The sequence below is a fragment of the Podarcis cretensis genome (genome assembly GCF_951804945.1).
Source record: "Podarcis cretensis genome assembly, chromosome: 1".
NCBI classification, from domain to species: domain Eukaryota; kingdom Metazoa; phylum Chordata; class Lepidosauria; order Squamata; family Lacertidae; genus Podarcis; species Podarcis cretensis.
The window spans coordinates 21656517-21679437 of record NC_137170.1 but is presented as its reverse complement, the minus strand read 5'-3'; the positions used below and the strand labels follow the sequence as shown (position 1 = coordinate 21679437).

Genomic DNA, 22921 nt, shown 5'->3' with positions numbered 1-22921 from the left:
TATCTAGAGCAAGGCTGAGGGGAGCCTGTGGCCCTCTAGGAGTTGCTGGACTACAACTCCCATCATGCCTTGCCACTGTCTGATGGGAAGTGGAGTTTTTGCAATGTAAGCAGGCATCCATTTATATTCCACTCCATGTCCATAGCATGCCGCGCCGGTTCCGTACCACTGCAGTTCAACTTCCATCAAAAGTCACATTGTTCATCTTGTTGTTCACTGTGGTGAAATTTTACATAATTATGTAATTAATCCCTGGTGCACCTGAAGCAGCAAAACCAGAAGCCTTCATCTGCCCCGCCTGCAATAAAACATGTCTCTCCTGTATCCATCTCTACAGCCACAGCAAGCGCTGTAACTCTCCAATGGTTTGACTTCACCTCCAAAGGCGCACTCCTCCATTGTCTCCCAAAACAGACAGATGCCAACGATTGTGATACTATACCACATCATTCATTTAAATACAAAGGACATTGGATAAAAAGGAAACAATGCAAAGGTTGTGTGTGACATCAATTAAGTATTGTTTGAGAACTAAAAACAACAACAGTGAAGACCTGAAGAGCCACACGTTCCCCGTTCCTGACCTAAATCACTGTCTGGTATTCCTTCACAATCCCATATACATTAACCTAAAAATTGGTTAAATTCTGGTCTTGAGTCATATCACATACTTCTTTAAAAAGTTCTCTGGAGCTATTCCAGATTCTTCTAGCATAGACTATATAGTGCAATCCGATACATGTCTACTCAGAAGTAAGTCCAATGAATTCAGTAGTGGGTACCGGACTGCAGCTTTAGATTGGCTCTAGCTGCACGTGTTAGATAATAAAATAATTACATCTTGCTTCAGTTTATGGAGGAAGGACAACTTTCTTCAATCAAAAATTTCTACTGAAAAGGCAACACAAAAAATACACACATATATATTTTTGGCAGATTTCATGGCTGTAGATAAAATCCGAAGTATAAGAATGATTCTTTTTGAAGACTAGAACTCTCTAAATCTAGGATCTTTTCCCTAAGAGATTATTCATTTTATTTAACATCCTATAAAGCAAGGCACAGACATACAAAAATTGCAAGTATTAAGTAATTATCCCAATGACTTCATTCTCTCTCTTGATATATATAATCTCTACCTAGTTATCTATATAAATATATACCATATGTACACAAAGTCAGGTGAGCTGAATCTTCATAATGTAACAAGCCACCTGAGTAAAAGACCGAGCTCTGAATTCAGGAGAGGGGTGTATGGAGTCCTGTACTTTGGCTAACATTTCTACCTCCTGAAGAAACGCATTTAGGGGCACATCAAACAAAGAACATCAAGCCGCTATCTTTTATTATTCTGGCTCACTCACAGGGATCAAAGGGGGCTGCTAACCAGCTGTGGAAGGAGCAATAAGCAGTAGACCAGCACCCAGAGGAAAACAATGAAGTAAAACAGCTCAGGCTGGTCTGTCCGCGGAGAGGGTGTAGGCCCGCTGGCCTGGTCAGAAGAGTCTTTCTTTTCAAGGTCTTTTCTCTTCCTGCAAAGGAATAAGAAGAAAGATAGTCACTGGAGGCCTGTCTCAGAGTATCTTGTCTGCAGGTGGGCAGCTACTGCAGAGAGGGAGCCTTGTGGAATTCCAAAGATGATCCACTAGGCCAGAAGCAGCTCACTGGGATGGGGACATTATGCTAGCTTCCTAGCAGGTGGGTCACTGTTGCCTACCAGGAGAGAGAGAGGCAAGGCAGCAGGGAGGCGGGCGTGGTGCAAACACATCATCAGAGTCAATCCAGTCTTCCTCCTCCTTGCCACTTTCCCTCTCACTAAGCAGCAGCGACTCACATGCCAGGCTCCACCCCATCCACTAAGCCACTTCTACTCCGGACACCTTCATCACTACCCTTACTGGTCCAAGGAAAAGAAAATCCTGATTATTGGAGCTTTCAGTAGCTAGTTTCATTGGTTTAATGCATCGCAGCATTTGGTTTGCTTCACTTCATTTGGCTTGTGGATAGTTTAGAGCCTGCTGAATTAGTTAGTTGCTGTTATCTATTTTTTAGCCCACAATGGCAGATTTTTTTATTAATTCGGCTGGCTATTCTCTATTAGGATAATCATTTTTTAAAATAATGGAAATTTCGTTACGTCACGCTGAAATGCCAGAAAAAGGTGGCACACAGATCTTTCAAAAAATGCAACATTGATGGTATCTAACACCATGGAAACTTTCAAAAATGTATAAAAATGTGTCAAGTAATTGTTCTCCAATGCGGAGACGCAGGAACATTCTACCATATGTGGTGGATATGTAGGAAAATACAGGTATTCTGGGAGAGCATACATGCAGAACTGCAAAAAATGCTAAAGAGCTCTTTCAATAAAAAAAACCAGAGGCCTACCTCCTGGGAATAACAGATTTGGATATTCCACAAAAGAGGAAGGGTATCTTTTTATATGCGACGGTGGCAGCAAGAGTTTTGATCGCAGCAAGATGGAAGAGTAATGAAATCTCCTCTATACAAGATTGGATCCAAAAGCTGACAGAATATGCCAAATTAGATGGTTTATCAGAAAAAATAAAGAATAAATCAAAACAGGAATTTGTTTCTAAATGGGAGGTTTTCAAAGAATATCTGAAAAATAAATATAGTAGTTTAAATTCTGTTGCAGCATTCGAGGAACTTCAGTAATAGTTGCTAGGTAGACAGAAGAAATTAGATTTATTGAGAATAAGTTTAATTAGGAAAAAATTGCGTATTGGCAATAAATAATATGAATTTGAAATATGGAATAGACGGGAAGTTGGGTCTTTAGTGTTAAGACCAATAGATGTTTTATTGTTTGCCAAGAAAATTATGTGTCTATGGTTATTTTTGTAATTTGTGTGTAATTTGGTATTTGTGTTTTTGTGTGTGTGTTTTTTTCTTGTTGTATAAATTAATATTTTTTTTAAAAAAAGAGACAGTTTTTTTAATGCTTGGGCCATAGGCCATTTGCATAGAAGATAAATACAGTGGTACCTCTGGTTACGTACTTAATTCGTTCCGGAGGTCCGTTCTTAACCTGAAACTGTTCTTAACCTGCAGCACCACTTTAGCTAATGGGGCCTCCCGCTGCTGCCGCACTATTTCTGTTCTCATCCTGAAGCAAAGTTCTTAACCTGAAGTACTATTTCTAGGTTAGCGAAGTCTGTAACCTGAAGCATATGTAACCTGAAGCGTATGTAACCCGAGGTACCACTGTAAATGCAATATAAAACAATATAAAATACTGCGTAAAATCACGTTACTGCCTGGAATCATGCATAAAACCTATATCTTTGAAATACTGCATAAGTCACATCTAACATATTAAGAACTTACATATTTAATACAGACAAAACCATTAATCATTATCCCCAAAGCAATCAAATGCAATCTCCTTAATAACACTTGCCTGGATTTTCAACGCTGCTAGGGCAAAAAGATTGTAGGGGTTACCCTACAATAGGTGTTTGACAGGAAGTAGAAAATCTTTTCTGGAATGGGTCTTTCAGGTGTAAAATAAATAAATATGCAGGTGCAGCAGTGGGTAGTAAAAAGTCAGAATTACCAATCATTACATAGCACTGGAATACGTGGTAATTTATGGAGGAAGAAGCAAAAAGACAGATTGCTGCTCTGATTGGCATTAATCTAAATTAAGTCTTGGTGTCTGTGTGCACATGTGCAGGGAGGCAACATGGAGTTGGGAAAAGAAAGCTTAACAAAGAATAAATAACAACCAGGACATACCGTATTTTTCGCTCTATAAGACGCACCTTTTCCCTTCTAAAAAGTAAGGGGAAATGTGTGTGCGTCCTATGGAGCGAATGCAGGCTGTGCAGCTATCCCAGAAGCCAGAACAGCGAGAGGGATCTCTTCAGGGCAGCGGGGAGTCGCGCTCCCTTTAAAGAGCTGCACAGAGCGTGATGGGCTGCTCTTCTCCCTCCTCAGGGAAAAGCCTGCAAGCGCCGCACACACACTCCACACGGCTCTGCTCAGCACTCCCTTTAAAGCAGCGTTTCCCAACCTTGGGCCTCCAGCTGTTTTTGAACTACAATTCCCATCATCCCTGACCACTGGTCTTGCTAGCTAGGGATGATGGGAGTTGTAGTCCAAAAACAGCTGGAGGCCCAAGGTTGGGAAACACTGCTTTAAAGAATTTTTTTTCTCTTGCATTCCCCCTCTAAAAACTAGGTGCGTCTTATGGTCAGGTGCGTCTTATGGAGCGAAAAATACGGTAATCCTCCTTGTCCTCAGGCTCCACTGCAGGCATGGGGAACCTCCAGCCCTTAGGCCAAATCAGGCCAAGCAGGGTCCTAATTTGGCTCATGAGGCCACGCCCACCTGCCCCATACCTAATGGCAATTAACATAAGGTGTATGGCAGGTAAAGACACACAGTTCCACTTGTAGCTCTTGACTGTAGCTTATCCTTTGTAAAACCGAGGCTTGCAGCCAAAGCTGGTGTCTGTCTTCACCCTGAGGCTCAACTTATGAAAGAAGGCTAAGTGCCCACCTGGAAGAGGAGCTAGCAATTTCACTTGTAGCCGTGCTCTTTGGAACATCAGTGCTGCCAAGTTCCTGGAAAATAATCAAATCCAAATTGTCACAACAATCTAATTAAATAGCCTGGACTGTAAAAGATATAACAGGTGTATTTACAGTATTTATATCCCACACTGTAATAAAAGTCATCTGGACAACTTACAATCCAGGGGAAATGGTAAAATTTTAAAAAAATGAAAACCATGAAATCTAAACACAGCAATAAGCCAGCAGCAGAGAACAAAACAAGAAATGAAGCACACCGCAGTACCCAAACTTTCACAGATCTTAAGACCCTAAATGGGTTAAGTATTTGGGATTGTTGTAAGCTGTTACGGAGCTCAAATCTTTTGCCATTAAATCAGTAACTGATCATTTGAACAGGTAGGTAGCCGTGTTGGTCTGCCATAGTCGAAACAAAATAAAAAAATTCCTTCCAGTAGCACCTTAGAGACCAACTTAGTTTGTTCTTGGTATGAGCTTTCGTGTGCATGCAGTTCTTCAGATACACTGAAACAGAAGTCACCAGACCCTTCTATATAGCGAGAAGGTGGGGAGGGGTATTACTAAAAATAGCTTTATCATGTTTTATCATCTCATCCCTTGCTTTTTCCTGTAAGACCAATTGCAGTCATTAACAGTCGTCAACAGGTTTACCACACCTATCTGCCAATCACCCATTCCCACCACCCTTCTGAGAAATACCCCTCCCCACCCTCTCACTATATATAAGGGTCTGGTGACTTCTGTTTCAGTGTATCTGAAGAAGTGTGCATGGACACGAAAGCTTATACCCACAACAAACTTAGTTGGTCTCTAAGGTGCTACTGGAATGAATTTATTTTGTTTTGATCATTTGAATGTGGTGACTTGTAGTAGTTTTCAGGACTGTAAAAAGGCTTTATTTTTTCAGATAAGAAGATTTGGCAAAACGAAATGGAATGATATCGTACTCCTGGATAAAAGGATTAAACCGGAAGAACCCTCATTATTAACATTTTCAAAAATGCAAGACACTTTGGAGAGGAGACCCCAGTAGTCACCACCACACCTCATTTGAGAGGAAGACTTGGGGAATGTGCTTCAATGGTGTACAGGCAGCCAGCCTGCTGTTTTAACAGCACTGACAAGGGGAAGGCATATTGAAAAGCAAGAGTGTAATGCCACAAATCCCATGGCAGAACATGCTGAAAGAACCTAAAACATGGGGAAGGGTCATAGCTCTGTGGTAGAGCATCTGCTTTGCATGAGAAGGTCCCTGGTTCATCTCTAGGTAGGGCTGGGAGGTGGGCAATTGGCTTGATCCAGCAGATCTCCTCCTGCGATCTTATCTTAACAACAACAGGTCTGCTAAATGCATGGTGAGAGCAGACACATATCAATACTGGAGCACAGTAAGCAGTTCAATTCAAGACAGATCTCAACTCAGGGTGACAGAAAATAGATCCCCCACATACAGAGAGATTAAAAGCCACTGACTGTCTAACTGCTGGCTAACCAGAATTATTTAAAGCCATGTTGTACTAGCTTGGTTTTGAATGATTATGCAAAAGAGAGATACGTGCATATATTTACCTTACTGGTCGACTCTGCTAAATATCTTTGGGAAACGACATTGGGATCACTGTGACTGACCCTGAAAAGGTTAATTGAATCAATATGTAAGAGAAGCTTGATTGGAAAGACAGCCCAGCTCTAACACTTTTGCAAGGTGTGCACTGGCTTGACATTCTTCTCCACCCCAGTTTCAAGATATGCACAACACCGTATCGTCCAAAGACATTTATCTCCTGCGAGGTCCAAATTCTCAAACTCCACTGCAACCAGCATTCCCATTTACTACAATCTAATTAATGGTCCCAGCCCAAATTCATATGCAACACTTTAGAGAAACCATAGCTCTGGGAGAGAAAGTGACCAGACTCCCAAGTTTGCATCTAGGGATGAAGCATGAACTTGATGTTGTCCACACCCTTTCTCTCCAGAATGAGCAGAGCTTATGGAGAAGAGGACAAGGCAGTGAGGGTTAAGGGATGAAAGGAGGAATGTCCAAAATTGTTTCCTGTAGGTTATAGAGCAGGAAAAGGAAATGGTGTTGAGGTGGCCCAGTGAAATTGTTAGGTAGGACAAAAATTCTTGAAAGTGAATAAGTGGAGAGAATAGGTGGGGAGAATAGCATATTGGCTCGAATATAACCCACATTCCCCCCCCCCCCCGAATTTTGACCGTGAAAAGTGCTGCTTATATTCGCAACATTATGGTATGCAGCCAGGAGTGTGGGGCAAACAGCACCAGGAGCGTGGTGAAGTGGCACCCGCCCTGCACATACTTCCCCATCTGCATCCAAGGCCAGGAAGGAAAAGAGCAAGGAAGGGAGCAGCTTATATTTGGGTATTTTTTCTTTCCCTCCTCCTGTTTTAAAGGTGCAGCTTATATTTGGGTAAATACAGTAGATATAATATTATCATCATCATCATCATCATCATCATCATCATCATCTATTACTTATACCCCACCCATCTGGCTAGGTTTCCCCAGCCACTCTGGGCAGCTGCCAACAGATTAAAAATACATATTAAACAATGTCACTTGAATGCATAAAGCTAGCTTGAGACTCCCCGTTGTGCTAACAAGGTTTAACCAGTTTGGTTCATTGTACTAAATGATGATTCTGGAAGAACAGGATCAGAACCCTATATTAATCTGTGAGTCCACCACAAAGTTCTCTCTCTCCCTTTCTCCCTCTCCACATGCACAACTCATCTAGACAACGTTTAACAGCCTCCCACTGAGTGCTACTGCAGAGATGGGTTAAGGCCCATAGCTCAGTATCTGCTTTGCACACAGAGAAGTCCTAGGTTCAAACCTCACATGTCCAGATAAGGCTGGGAATGGCCCTTGTCTGAAACCCTGGAGAGCTGCTGCCAGTCAGTGCTCATCTAACTGTTCCATCTGCACAAGTATTTCAGTTTGTCAGATGAAATGAGCCCCTCTTTCCTCCGCCTGTGCACTGATCTAGGGGTTCCCCTGACCCTCCAGAGCCAATTTCAGGGGCAGGCAGGTGGGTGGGGGAAGCGACTTGCTCATTATGCTTGGAGATCAGTCATCGTTAAGAACCGAAGCATGTTTGTGCTAAATTCTTCGACTGAAGTCAATGGGGCTTAAACACACTTCGGCACTTATGGGAGCTGATCACCCAGCAGGTCCCAGAAGTACTTAGATTTTGGCTGCACCTCGCCCTTCCCAAATGCATCCGGCTGCCTGGACTTTTCCTCCCCTGCCTGTGCTATGGCTGTCCAGGACTGCAGCCAAGAAGGCCAGCAAAATATGAGACGTGGCAGGCAAATAAGCTTTGCCTGGAAACCAGACAAGAAAAAGTGGCAAGACGGGTTTTGTGTTTAGGAACCAAAGAAGCAAACGGAAAGCACCTTGAAAGCCCCTGATGGTCCATGGATTCTTCCTCTAGCTTATCTAGTAGCCGGGTGGAGCCAGCTTTCGGACTTGGGTTGTTTTCTCCTTGAAAAATTGACTTGTTCTTCCTTTTCTCTTTCTTTTTGCTCCTTTCTTCTGGCAGTTTTCTTTCTTCAGCCGCAGTATCAAACTGGTTTACCACTATCTGTTAAAAATTAAAATGATGATAATTCAGGTTTTTAAAAGCAAGCATTTGTACAAGTTTAAGATCCGCCTATTTAATCTTTGAAGCTCCTTTTTTCTTCTTTATATTGGCAAACTACATTCACTTGCTTGTTTAGCTAGCAAGCTAACTAGACACAGACATGCTTAGACAGAGGGATTTCTATTTTGCCTGCTACCCAGCAAAATAGAGGTGCCCAAAGTGGCAGAAGCTGGCAAAGAACATCAAAATAAAATAGATACAGAGGTGGGTAGCTGGGTGGAGAGAAGGATTTCTGCCCTGTCTCCCGACCACTACAAAATAAGGTGGCTAACAAGCAACAATCAAACGAAAAGTCACTGAAAATACAAAAGGAAGCAATCTTAACACTGAGAAACCCATGTAGAAGCCTAGACCAACTAGAAGAACTCTGTATGACAAACAACTTAAAATCTCATTGGAAAAAGAAATCCTCAGGTGTCAATGGAAAAATTGTGAAGTACAAAGCCATCTATTCTTCTGGGGCAGATAATTTCACATACTGGGTTCCACAACTCATTTGGTGCCAGATGTTGCTGTACTCCAACTCCCAATATTGCTATGCATTGGCTAGGCTAGCTGAGGCTGCTGGGAATTGGAGTCTGACAGCATCTGAGGGCTGCCATGTTGACGACCTCTGTCTCAGAGGGTGTTTTAGTGCACCAGAATGCAAGTAGGGCTCTACCGATACGAAAACAAGCTGAACAAAGTGGGGTTATGTGTGGACAGAACATTTTGTCCATCCTTAAGCTGATCTTCTCATTTTGACAACTGTTTCCTAAACAAGTAAATGTATACAGCGTCACTGCCAAATGATGCCTGGGGCACTTTCAAGAAAAGCGAAGGAGAAATGTAACCAACCAAGTATCCAGGTTCGGGGCTGCTTCACACATCATGGTTTGCATCGAGGCTAATTTAGTTGAACTTTAAAGGTAAAGGTAAAGGTACCCCTGCCCGTACAGGCCAGTCTTGACAGACTCTGGGGTTGTGCGCCCATCTCACTTAAGAGGCCAGGGGCCAGCGCTGTCCGGAGACACTTCCGGGTCACGTGGCCAGCGTGACATCGCTGCTCTGGCGAGCCAGAGCCGCACACGGAAACGCCGTTTACCTTCCCGCTGGTAAGCGGTCCCTATTTATCTACTTGCACCCGGAGGTGCTTTCGAACTGCTAGGTTGGCAGGCGCTGGGACCAAGCAGCGGGAGCGCACCCCGCCGCAGGGATTCGAACCGCCGACCTTTCGATCGGCAAGTCCTAGGCGCTGAGGCTTTAACCCACAGCGCCACCTGCGTCCCTAGTTGAACTTTAGCCTTCTTGAAACCAACAGGGCAAATTAATTCTGACTGATGTTCCACTGATGTCAAAGGGAATGAAGTGCAACAAAGTCTGGATCCAACCTTATGTTTGGTGTTTAGGTGTACACCTCAACATGTAAAGTGCAATTGTGAAAGATAGGTGTTTGAAACCAAGGGCACCGTAGAGGCAAACTCACAAGAAAAGCCAGGATTGGCTACAGCTCCCTGTTGAGAGTACACTTGCATGGTAAATCTGGGCTTGTGTTATTTGTGAAATGACCCTTGGGATTTTCTAACGCCCAACAAAACGCAAACACATCTATGAACACGGCTGCAGGATCAGTACGTACAGTGGGAGACTTGCCACTTGAAGAAGATCTCGCTTCCCCAAACAGAGCTAACCTCTTAGGACAATACATCAAGCCAAACAGAAGCGAGTCCAAATTAAACTCTCATTTTAGGCTGATATTACACCTTATTCTAATGGCTACCAAATCGGGTCATAGGGCTGTATCCAACTAAGTCCTACCCAGAGTGGAGTCACTGAAATCAATGGACCTAAGTTAGTCACGACCACTGATTTTAATGGGTCTACTTTGAGTAGGATTTAGTTGGACACAACCCATAGTATACCACATGAAAATACTGCATTGCTCCAGAGACTCACAATCTAAACTGAAGTACCATCCTGCAGTACCATTTACTACTCCTGCCAAGAAGTCACATTGGTAGAAAACAAGTTCCCTGACTCTCATGGGAGCAGCAACCACCCAATATGGTTAGTGTGTGTTTGACCAGTCAATGGGCCTGATCCCAGATATTTAAATATAAGCATTTAAGTCAGGGGTGGGGAGCCTGGGGCTCTCCAGATGTTGCCAGACTACAACTCCCATCAGCCTCAACCAATGGCAATAATTGGGACTGATGGGAGTTGGAGTCCCAACAGCACCTGGAAGGTCACAGGTTCTCCATCTCTGCATTTAAAGACTACTTCCAGGTGCAACACCAGGGGGATAGACCCAAGCAGTTGCTAGTCACCAGAGCCCTCAGAAAAGGAACTATGGTGTAAGCTTCTCTATAATAATTAAGATGGCATCCAGTGCAAGGGAAGAATTTGGCACAAGAAAACAAGTAAATGCAAAAACCAACCGTACCACAGGGACATCTGAGTGAGCAGAATCCACGCTGTTTGCTTTGAGTATCACATTCTTCCCTTCTGCAGCAGCGTTGTTAAGGGAAGCCTTGGTGTGACCACGGGCATCTTTTTTCTGCTTCTCCGGGCTTTTATCATCCAAGGGTGTTGGTGCTGCATTACTCGTGTGTAGGCCTGCCTTTGAAATATCCTTCTCCGCGTTTTGGTCAAGCAACTCTTTCTCCGCCAAACAGTTTACTAAAAGCTCGGCGCAGATCTTGTTGTTTTCCGAGAGGGTGGGGTCTGCGCCGGGTGTAGCAAAAGCATCCAAGACGTCTGATATGGGAACATCATAATGGGGGTAATAGAAGAGGTCATGGGGGATTATGGAGATTTTGGAAGGGTTTGCCATCATTTCACCCACCGAGCTGTCTTCATTAGTAATATCTAGGCTCTTGGGAGTGTTTCTAACTGGAGAAAAACGTTCCAGTGGGTAACGCTCTTCTGAATTATCGTTGAAATCAGGTCCACCAGTTTCCTGGTGAGTAGCATGTCCTTCCCTTATGGAAGAAGACTGCATTGCATGGTCATATTTTTCTGGGAGCTTAGATATTTCCTTGTTCAACAATTCTAATATATATTTCTTTGTGCTATCTTGCTCATCAGCAGCTGGAATTGGATGTTCAAGTTCCGTTGTCAGATGTTCCGGTACGTTTTCAGGTAGAGGGGATGAGCAAGCCTTTCCATCAGATGATTCTTTAGTTTCAATGGCTGGCTTGTTCTTGCTGAATTCTTCGGAGTCGACTCCCGAAGAGTCAGCAGGTTCAACAGAATGTTTGTGATACGGAGGTGAACTTGGCAGAAGAAGGTAATCGCTCTGTGTTGGTGAATCGGACATACTCAGCTGATCCCCTTCAGACCCGTTTACATTATTGGCAAAAATGTCGGCAGCAGAATTGGACTGATAATCAACAGGCTCTGTTATTGGCAGTGAGCTCGGCCTCTGAGGTTCTTCTGTGGAAGTCTCTGAATGATCTGATAGTTGCTGCTGCAGATTGTCATTAATCTCCTCATTTGCCATATGAAAACTTGGGTTCTCTGGATTAAGGGGCGAACCAGGAATATAGATTTTGGGAGGTGAAGACTGGCTTCTGTCCAGGTGACCGGTATAGGTGTGCTTCCCATTCTCATTCAAAATCAAAACCTTCCCTTGATTTTCTTCCCCTGGTGTCTCTTTGATGTGGAAAGGAGATTCAGCTGCAAAGTCCTTGTCCGGATCTGAAAAATCTTCCTATACAACATTAAATAAATCATCATCACCATCATCATCATTTGATAAATACAGTGGTACCTTGGGTTAAGTACTTAATTCATTCCAGAGGTCCATTCTTAACCTGAAACTGTTCTTAACCTGAAGCACCACTTTAGCTAATGGGGCCGCCGTGCTGCCGGAGCACGATTTCTGTTCTCATCCTGAAGCAAAGTTCTTAACCTGAAGCACTATTACTGGGTTAGCGGAGTCTGTAACCTGAAGCGAATGTAACCTGAAGCCTATGTAACCTGAGGTACCACTGTAATATTTCTTTTTGCAAGGTAGTTGTCGGAACAATTAAGCCACGCTTCCACCAGCCCACCAAAGACTTGCTATCATCATAGGAAACAGTAAGACATCTCTGCCTGAGTTGCTGCATGCTTCCCAACTGTAAGGAGGCAAACCAAGAGCAGTGACTCACATGCAGAGATGCAATGGCTGGTCTCCTTTGAGGGCAGAGGGTGTTTCTGCTGTGTCTCTGCAATAGTCAGAAGTGACCAAGCCACCTTATGCAGAGATGCATTGGGCGGCCTACCTTGAGTTATGGGAGTGTTTAGTTGATGAACATCTAATGATATACCTGCAGCCCTCTCAACTTCCAGGTTTCTCAGGTGCAGTTCAGGAACTGCTCATGCAGAGTCAAGATCCCAACAGTGTCTCTTTGATTCTTGCCATTTCCAATCTAGGGGGTGGGGAGACAAGAGGAAAGCCACCCACATTTGCTGCCCACTGTCCATATTGTTGGGAATTGGGTTCACCTAGTGAAGTAAATACAACTGAACTGAGGTAAAGTAAAGGAGACCAGATGAGGGAAACAATCACCCAACTTCCTCCTAAATGTGGAGGAGGTGCTTATCGCTGAGAGTGACCTAACTACACTTACAGGAAAGAAGCATTCAAAGAGCGAAGTGAAGGAACATACGTACCCCTTCCAGCTCTGGGAAATGTTCCAAAAACTGTGCCACATAGGTCACAATGGACTGATCGTCGGGCGACTCAACCATGATGTCTGGGGAGACACACATATTGTCTCGTGATGAATCTAAATTTATTTCCTTTTACTTATTGATTTCATTAAAAAAATATATGACACTGGAAAAAATTCAGAGTGATTTACAAACAAAGATAAAACAATGTAATGATCACAAGGCCCCACTGATCAGCCTGTAAATCCCAAAAGCCTGCAGAAGACATTTAGGTATGAACAAGTTACCTTCTGGCTCCAGAAGTCTTGGAATACCTAGGTGGTTATGTGCTGTAGTGAATGCATCCTCTAAATTCTCCCGGGGTGATTTCTCCAAAGCTTGCTTCATATCTACCAAGCTCGAATCTATGGCTTTGATTACTGCCAAGAAAGCCAGGCCACTTCGCCAACTGCTGGTAAAGTCCTGAACGGCAACCCCATACCTGGAGGTGAGAATACCAAGGAGAGAGGTGGTATGAAAATCCATACAGGGAGATGGGCATGTTCAAGACTCTCGTAACACAGAAAATTATTCCAGTGCAAAGGCTTCCTAGCTTTAGGGGAATGCATCATGCTCTAAGCATTCACAAAAGGGAGTTTTTGTACACAAGGTGCCTTTTCGTCCATCATGGGGTGAGAGAGATCCAGCTGCCTAGCCCTGCTGCCTGCCCTCAGAGGACCTCAGTGAGAGCTTTTGCCTGGCAAATGGTAACTGTCAGCAAAGGAATGTAGGAAGCTGACCAAAGCAGACCATTGGTCTATCTAGCTCAATATAGTCTACACCAGGAGTAGGGAACCTCCAGCCAAATGTGGCCTGGCATGTGTCCCAGTTTGGCCGAGGGTTGTCCCTGTCACCCACCCCAAACCACACTCGCGTGCCCCACACGTGATGTCACCTATACATGTGGAGCAGATAAAAGATGCATCTAGAGCAGGTGAGCTGAACCACAGAATCGATCCCTGTAGAAAGCAGGGCTGAAGTCACCTCGCATCAATAGGAGGGCAGCTGGATCGGCTTTCACCAGCAAGTTCCCTGCGGAGAGCTTGATCATGCAGCCAAGCCCTGTACTTTGTACTGGTGAAGCCCCATGCACATCACTTTCCAAGCATCCAACAACCCATTTACCACTGGGCATTTGGGAAGCGCAGCACGAGAAACTTTGGCAGGTGGACAGGACAGCGCACCTGTCGGTCACCTGATGCCATTGATGATTTCACAGGTGGGTTGTCCCACTCACCTGTCAAAGTTGTCCCACAGTGGTGGGGACAGGGAGGGATCTGACCCACCAGGCCGAAAAGGTTCCCTACCCCATGTCTATTGATATCTATTGATATTGATGCTACATTTTATGTTGTATTTTATGCTGTTTTATAGTCGTATTTTAATCAGTGTTTTATATTTCCTGTTAGCCACCCTGAGCCCGGTTTTTAAACCAGGTAGGGCGGAATATGAATAAAACTTTATTATTATTATTGTTGTTGTTGTTGTTGCTGTTGTTGTTACTATCATCATCATCATCATTATCATCACATTAGCATGGAGATGGCCTTGTGCCTCCTGTGAGCTAATGTAAGGTCCAGCCATGAGCACATCTTTATACTTGGGATCCCCCCAAGGCAACGTACGCTGCAAAGAATAGTCAGAATAGGGTCTTATTACTGACACAAAACACAGAACTGTGAAACAGGAAGGACAGCAAAAACCCAGCTGCATAGCCCAAGCTCTTCCTTGGCTGATACAGGCAAAATTACAGAGCCTGTTTTATTGCTTGCCCTCAAATCCACTTTGAATGCATCCAATCCATTTTATCACACAGATAACTAATGGAAATCTTCTTCCATCTGATTGGCAGTGGGATTTGCGGCGACTTTTAAGGGGGGGGGGAGAAAAGTTGGCTTACTTTCTTGTTTTCCTTTGGACCCAGTTCAAAAGGGTCTTGATTGCTTTTCGCTGATCCTTCACCGAGACAGACATGCTTCTCTCGACATTAGGCGTGTTGGGATGAGAGGTGTCTGAATCAGGGCCACTGGGTCCCGACGACAGGCTGGAAGACGAGGAGTTCCTATTGAGGTTGCCTGTGAGTTCTTTAATCTGTTGCAGGGGGTGGGGGAAAGGCAGCAGCCAGGGTCAGAAAAACAGAGCAGAGAATCCATCATTCTGTCATGCTGCCTCGAGGACAAGCAAGCCTATTCATTTCTTCAGGCAAGCAGCCGCTTCCAAACTTCACAAACAGCCCTGTCATGCCGGCTAGCCCCGCGCAAAAGGCAGCGTTGACTTGGGGCCCGGTTTCATGCTATCTGAAAGAGCACTTGCCCCTCGGCGAGACACATGGCAAGACTCGAGCCAGCAGCCTCGGCCGCTGCATTCCAGACACAGGGAGTAAAAATGCATAGCAACTTCTAAATCAGGGATGTGGCTGGACTTTAGCTCCCATCAGCTTTGCCCATTGGCCATGCTGGCTGGGGGGAGTTGGGAGTCCCACAGTATCAGGTGTGCCACAGGTCCCCCACCCCCCAATTCCTGCTCTAAAGGCAAGGATCCTGTAATGGAATGAATATGGCCCACATGTCTTAAGGTCATATATCGTGTCATTGTCCTGCTTGCAAGATTCCCCTAAGCTCCTCTGGGTTGGTTACTGCAGTTAACAGGAGTGCTAAGATGGGCCTTTGATTTGATCCTGCAGGGCTCTTCTTATGTTCTGGTATAGCAACAAGAACCACAAGAAGAAAGGTCACATCCGTACCGCACATTTTAAGCACTCTTATGCTATTTCAACAGTCAGGGGTTCCCTCAAAGAGTCCTGGGAACCGCAGTTTGCTAAAGCTGCAGAGAGTTGCCAGGAGACCGCTCACACAGCTAACATTCACCAAAGTGACTGCTTTGAAAGGTGCTTGGAAGTCCTGACTTTGGGACTTCAAAGCACCTTGCTCACGGCATCACTGTGATGTCATGGGTGCAGCCTTGCTCACCAGTCAAATGCGGCCCATGAGGCTGACCCTGAGAGGATCTCGCCCCTGGAGCCAAAAATGTTCCTTGCTCCTTGTATAGACAAAATGGATTTCCCCATAAACTATGGAAGACACAGAATGCTAGAATGCAAAGGGGCAATTCTCTCAGTGGAGAGAGATCAAATGGCGAGAGGAACATATAGGCAGCTGGGGGATGGGGCACAGACTGGGGCAAATGAACCATATAGTGCTGGAGAGAAGAGCGAATTCTTGCTTCTCAGTCATTTGATCTTGTGGTGCCAGAAGACCCCCATCAGCAAAACCAGTATTAGGAATTCCTTTGCATGAGATAACAGAAAAATCCAGAGTCATTTTGGGTGAGTGCAGACATCACATCCTGATCTCTTAAGGGCAGTTAAAGAGTTCAGTCATAGACATGACTTATGCTGTCTTAATAGCTCAGTTGGTAAAGCTTAATCTCGGGGTTGTGGTTTCAAGCCCCACGTCAGGCAAAAGATTCCTGCATTTCAGGGGGATGATGGGAGATATGAGTCCAGCAACATCTAGAGCTTCTCCGATTTAAGGGGCAGAGTTGGGGGTAGGAGAGCTGTTCTGCTGGGTTTGCTGACTTGGGAGGATCTGCTTTCCTGTTTTTGAAAACTTGGCTCACTTTTAAAGAAACAGGCTGGGTCAATCTAGAGGCGGCTACAATGACACAGCTGGCAGTAAGCATGATTGTCCTTTGTTTAGTAAATAGTAGCTGCCAGGGGGGTCAACTGAATTTGGATTGGGACCCTGGTGGCAGCAAAGGGTAAATTCCCTTCTCTCCACCTATCACCAGCTGCAGTCCTAATCTGGACACACACATACACACACACTAGCCCATGAGTGTGGTTGCTATTTAACTGAACAAAGAACAATCACACAAGCTACCAGCTGTGCGATTATCATCATGTCTACTTTGGCCCTTTGTTAAGCAATGTCGGAAATTTTTGGATGGGAATTGTGTGGCTAAGAGGGTGACATAAGAGACGCTCATGATGCCAGTTGGATTTGGCCTTCTTGTGGGGGAAGGGGAAATAAAAGATTTTAAGTGTTCAAGCTGGATTTTGTTTAGTTGACTGACTGCATCCGCTAGTATATTTGGGGATGATGAATTCCAGGTGCCCAAGAAAATATATCAATACCACCCCCCCCCACCACCATGTTTTCATCAGTTCCATTTGGGAGGATACTGGAATCTAGAGTGTAAGAAGTGCCCTGCTGGATCAGACCAGAGGCCCATCTTGTTCAGCATCCTGTCTTCTCAGTGGCCAACCAGATGCCTGTGGGAAGTCCACAAACACGACATGAGCACAACAGCACTCTCTCCACTTGCGATTCCTCTTCCTCTAACCTGAATCTGAAATTTGGATTCTTCACCTGAAACTCTCTATGAGCTTTCAGATTCCCTAGAAGGGGATGGTAGGCTTTACACGGAGGAGAGGGCATTGCTAGGCCCTCAAAAGGCTTGAGGCACAGGGCCATGATGCAAATTTGAATAACAATGACATACGTTAATTTATAAGTATAGGTTCAAAGGGAGACAGACTTTCAGAGGGAAGGGGAAGGTTAGCCATCAAAGGTAACCCTGAGAAGTGGAATGCCAACAAGATTTTCTAGGCCAAGTACTGCATGTGGATTGTGCCCTCCACCTTGCCTGATATTAAAACTGAAACAAGTGTCTCTGGGCAAATGAGGTTGGCAGATGAATAGGGCTTCACTAGTACTGTGCTTTTATATTGTACCTGTTTGCACCAACAATGCCCCTGTATGGAGACGTCATAGTTTTTGAAGGAAGCTCAGGACCATGTCAATGCTTTTCCTAGAACCATAGACTCTTATGAGTTGGAAGGGACCCCAAGGATCATCTAGTTCAACTCTCTGCAATTCAGGAATCTCAGCTAAAGCATCCATGACAGATGGATATCTGTTTAAAAATCTCCAAAGTGTCTATTTTAAATGGTTTGGGCACTCGTTTGATCTCTGGCCTTTTAAGCAGAGAAACTATTCCAGGAGTTTTCAGAAATCAATGCGACACTTTAAAAGTTTTAAAAATACTAGGAGGAACTTAGCACACTTTGATGGGCTCTCCCATAGGCCATCAAGGTCTAGTTTAGGAATTAACCAGTCTCCTGAAATGGCCCATAGATGTCAGTGTCCTTCCTTAAATTCTGAAGGCTCTCAAAAGGTGATATCCAGATCCCAAGGCACATGAAACAAGGTGCTTGCTTGTGGTCGTTCTATAGAGCATCATAATCCAACAGTCCACACCTTCCCTGAGTAACAGGGAAGTGGTTCAACTTAATGGTGTAACGTTGGAAAATGTCGACCACTTTTCCTACCCGAGCAGTTATCTTTCCACAAGGGCCAACATTGATGCCAAAATCCAGCATCGCCTGAGCTCTGCAAGCTCAACTGAAGCAACAAGTGTTTGAGGACAAGGACGTTCACAGAGAAACCAAAATGCTCATTTACAAAGCCATTGTACTACCAACTTTACTGTACGTTTGCAAACCATGGACCACTTATAAACATTATCTCCAACTCCTTGAAAGATTCCATCAACAATGTCTCTGGAAAAAATTACACATCTCTTGGGAAGACAGGCGAACAAATGTCAGTGTACGGGAAGAAGCAAAGATCACCAGTGTCGAAGCAATGATTCTTCAACCTCAACTTCGTTGGACTGGTCGTGTTGTTTGGATGCCTGATTACCATCTTCTAAAACAACTACTCTATTCCCAACTCAAGAATCGAAAGTGAAATACTGGTGAACTGCAAAAGAGGTTTAAAGATGTTCTCAGGCAAATCTCTTAAAATGTAGCATAAGCACTGATAACTGGGAAACACTGGCCTGCAAGCGCTCCAATTGGAGAACAGCCTTTACAAAAGGTGTCATGGACTTTGAAGAAGCACAAACTCAGGGTGAAAAGGAGAAACAAGCGAAGAGGAAGGCATGCTTGGCAAACCCTCACCGTGATCAACTCCCACCTGGAAACCTATGTCCCCACTGTGGAAAGACATGTGGATCCAGAATTGGCCTCCACAGTCACTTATGGACTCACTGTTAAGACTGTTTTCATGGAAGACAATCTTACTTGGCTATGAGTGATCGCCAAAGAAGCAGCAGCAATACAATAAAAGAACAAGAAGTGGAATGATTTTGTGAAAGGGTATATAGGATTGTATCCAATGATGGTTTTGAAAGCTCTATTTCACTGCACAAATTAGACTGCCCAGGTTTTTCAGATTATCCTTGCGTACTACCCTCAAGAGTAGCGTTAGAGGAGGACAGTGGGAATCAAGTGGCTTGGTAAAAATGGGGTGCCATGCCTTGCACAATGAGGGCATTTTCTAATAAAGAGCCACCTGCAACCCAATCTAAAAACGTCTCCTGGAGATAATAACAACAAGGAATTCAGCATGGTGCTAAAAGCCAGAGATCAGGGTTTCCACCTAATAATTTTTTGTAATATTATTATACAATGACAAATATCATTATAGCTTAATAATCAGCCTCCTTTGGGGATTAAAATGATTTAATCCTGAAATCAGGGTTGTTATCGTTATTAGGGCGACACAGGATTTCATTTTTTGCAACTTCCCCACAAAGCAGTCATAAAGACAGCTGTCTGCTATGAATCACTCCATGCATTTTCCTTTCCCTTTTTTATTATTTGCTTCTGGAATTGAATCTCATTATTAGTCAGGTGCTCCTTGAATTTGACAGCTAGCATGTAAGTGACTTTGAAAAATCCCAGCATTGTTCATAATCTACAGGGGTTCTCGCTTTAACCAATTTTACTGTCTGTCCCCCGCTCACTCCCTACACTAATCAGTAGTAAGAGAAAATATCGACATGTTTGGATATGAGCCTACAGCACAATCCTAACCTTCCAGGTAGTAGTGCTGGGGAGGGTGGCTAGAATTCAGTGGAAGTAGCCCTCTTCCTAGGGACGCGGGTGGCGCTGTGGGTTAAACCAGAGCCTAGGACTTGCCGATCAGAAGGTTGGCAGTTCGAATCCCCGCAACGGGGTGAGCTCCGTTGCTCGGTCCCAGCTCCTGCCAACCTAGCAGTTCGAAGGCACGTCAAAGTGCAAGTAGATAAATAGGTATCGTTCCGGCAGGAAGGTAAATGGCATTTCTGTGCGCTGCTCTAGTTCGCCAGAAGCGGCTTAGTCATGCTAGCCACATGACCCAGAAGCTGTACGCTGGCTCCCTCAGCCAATGAGTGCCACAACCCCAGAGTCGGTCACAACTGGACCTAATGGTCAGGGGTCCCTTTACCTTTTCCTAGCCCTCTGCCTGGCTCTGCCAACAGGGGGTAGCATCACAGCAGAGTAGGGCTAGGCAAAATATCGATTTATTGTCCCAAATCGATTTGAAGTCCACATTGATTGTCGTATTGGATTCATAACTATTGACCTGGAAATATATCGCCAATTGTGTGTGTGTGTGTGTGTGTGTGTGTGTGAGAGAGAGAGAGAGAGAGAGAGAGAGAGAGAGAGATGCAAAAATCACAATGTGGGAAAACCGTAAAGCCAGCCAGTGCTTCTATTAATCCCGGCAGTGCCTGTTAACTCTGCCGACAAAGCTCTCCCCTACTTCAGGCAGGGGGCAGCGAATCACAAGATCAGGCGCTGGCAGAAACCATGGTGAGGGGGAAACCGTGCCCCTAGATAGCTCCATCCTTACTTCAGACATCGTGATATATCAGTATATCGCAATGTTTAGCTGGTGATATATCACAACGCTGAAAACCTGATTATCGCCCAACCCTACCGCAAAGGATCTTGCAGAGGGTGGGCAAGATATGGTAGCCAACAGGGGACCCTGAAATGGGACATGGCAGGCTTAGGGTGGGCGCAGAACCGTACTGCCTATGGATCTACTGGATCCTAAGCTAAGCGCTTCCTGGAGAGGAGCCTAATTTGGGTGTAAAGCTGCTGTAGAGGAAAAAAAGTGTGTTTGTGTGTAATAGCTGCAGACTCAATGAAGGACCCTCCATATTGCACCTCCCTCAAAATTTGCCCATGGAAGGAGAAGTGGGTGTGGGTGGGTAGGTAGAGGGGTAATATACTAGCCCATTGTCTGCTCTTATCCATGATTAAAGAGATTGAACTAGGTTACATCTGCACCAGACTTTTGAGAATGGTCAAGTTCACTGGCTGCATTCAATTCTTGGCATTTCAAGGCTCCCAGATCGTTGAAATCCGTATCAGATTCCATCTTAGTACATGAAAGTAGTGCAAGTAATGCATATTAAAGGGCTTTAAAGCCTCGTTACAGGACTCAGGTCTTAAGACCCATGTTGCTAAAAATGCACAAAGCAGCATTCAAGTGTTTTCAGCACAAAAATAGAAAACAAGATCTTCTGATCTGGGTTCTGGCCAGCAGCCACATGCACACAAGGCAGGCTGGACTCAAGTACTTTGAGGCAGAAATCCATTTGCAAGGGCAATGAAGTGGACTGCAAGGTGGGGGGAGGAAAGTGCAATGACGCCCAGGTGTTTCATCTATTTCGGTTTATCCAGGTTTGTTCATACATTTTACGGAGTCTTTAATGCAAGAAAAACGAAGACCTGACACAAAACAAGGTACATGGGAGAAACGAATCTGTTTCATTCCTAGCCTTTAGACATAACAAATCTGTATTCTGATGAAAGGTTTAACAGAAAAGCCAACATGTAACAACATTCCTTACCTGAAAAAACAGGATTATGTTCCATATCAGGCCCAGGACCATGGAAGAGTTTCCATCTGCTATTTCAGCTGCATCAATGCTAACCAGCTTCACCTACAGAAAAGGGGGTTGCAGGTTTTAAAAGACGTTTAAAAATAGGTAGACAAATGCATTCAAGTGCAGTTTCAATTACAGAATGCACATGTGTCCCATCTAAAGGCCAGGGAACAGGGAGTTGCATTTTGCACTCATACTGGGCGAGGTTTTGGCTTGCAATGTATAAAGCTGGATTGCTTGCTTCTACGTATATCTAGTTCACGCGATATGGTTGCAAGATAGCGGCTCACTGAAGGGAGGACCATTTTCTTTATGCAGGGAGAGAGGGAGAAAGAAAGAAAGAAAGAAAGAAAGAAAGAAAGAAAGAAAGAAAGAAGCCACATGGCTGCTATGCACTCATGTAACTAGTTTGACCCTCAGTTGCATTATTCTTAATGCCCTTGTGATGAAGTATTTACTTGATTATATTAGGCATATTTGCAGCTACATAATCTGCTGTTATTGTTCTGCTGAAGTCAGATTTATCAGGTCCATCTTGGCAGACAGCCTGCTGACGTGCAGCATGTGGTTCGGGGAGGGGCAGGCATGGGTAGGCAACCTATGGCCCAGGGGCCAGATCCAGTCCAATCGCCTTCTAAATCCAGCCCACGGACAGTCCGGAAATCAGCACGTTTTTACATGAGTAGAATGTGTGCTTTTATTTAAAATGCATCTCTGGGTTATTTGTGGGGCATAGGAATTCATTCATTCCCCCCCCCCCAAAAAAATATTCCAGCCCCCACAAGGTCTGAGGGACAGTGGACCGGCCCCCTGCTGGAAAAGTTTGCTGACCCCTGCTCTAAGGTGCCATCTGAGCTTCTGGGGTGATGGGAAAGGGGAACAGAATGCCACTCTAATACTAACTGGGCAGAGAAACACCTCTCCACTATCTTGGGAGGCTCAGCTATCACTACAGATGCCTTCTCCATTTTTAAATGCTTGTTGAGCACGATCTGGGGAAGGGCCGTAGATCTTTGGCAGAACATCTGCTTTGCATTCAGAAGGTCGCAGGTTCAATCCCCAGCATCTTCAGGTAGGGCTGCCTGAAACCCTTGAAGCCCTGCTGTCGGTCAGTGCAGACAATATTGAGCTAGATGGACCAGTGGTCTCTGTATAAAGGCAGCTTCCTACATTCCTATCAAGTTACCAAGGATTCTGGGTTTGAAGCCATGACAGGACCCAGAGTTCCCACAGAGAGGTTTAATCCATATGACGAGCTTATGTTTCTCCTTCAAACGAC

General features: G+C 44.6%; 1 protein-coding gene across 3 annotated transcripts in view; it reads right to left on the bottom strand.

Annotated features, from left to right (window-relative positions):
• Nucleotides 1-1328: 1328 nt before the first annotated feature.
• CLMN (calmin) overlaps nucleotides 1329-22921 on the bottom strand; it is a 76169-nt gene continuing 54576 nt past the window's right edge. For all 3 annotated transcript variants that reach the window (XM_079948172.1, XM_079948173.1, XM_079948174.1), the window contains 9 exons: nucleotides 21607-21699; nucleotides 14813-15003; nucleotides 13161-13354; nucleotides 12874-12956; nucleotides 10658-11926; nucleotides 7988-8175; nucleotides 6135-6195; nucleotides 4531-4595; nucleotides 1329-1532 (listed from right to left, as the gene is read on the bottom strand). In XM_079948172.1, coding sequence (XP_079804298.1) covers nucleotides 1370-1532; nucleotides 4531-4595; nucleotides 6135-6195; nucleotides 7988-8175; nucleotides 10658-11926; nucleotides 12874-12956; nucleotides 13161-13354; nucleotides 14813-15003; nucleotides 21607-21699 — 2307 coding nt within the window. In that variant the 3' untranslated portion in view covers nucleotides 1329-1369. The remainder of the gene's footprint in view (nucleotides 1533-4530; nucleotides 4596-6134; nucleotides 6196-7987; nucleotides 8176-10657; nucleotides 11927-12873; nucleotides 12957-13160; nucleotides 13355-14812; nucleotides 15004-21606; nucleotides 21700-22921) is intronic.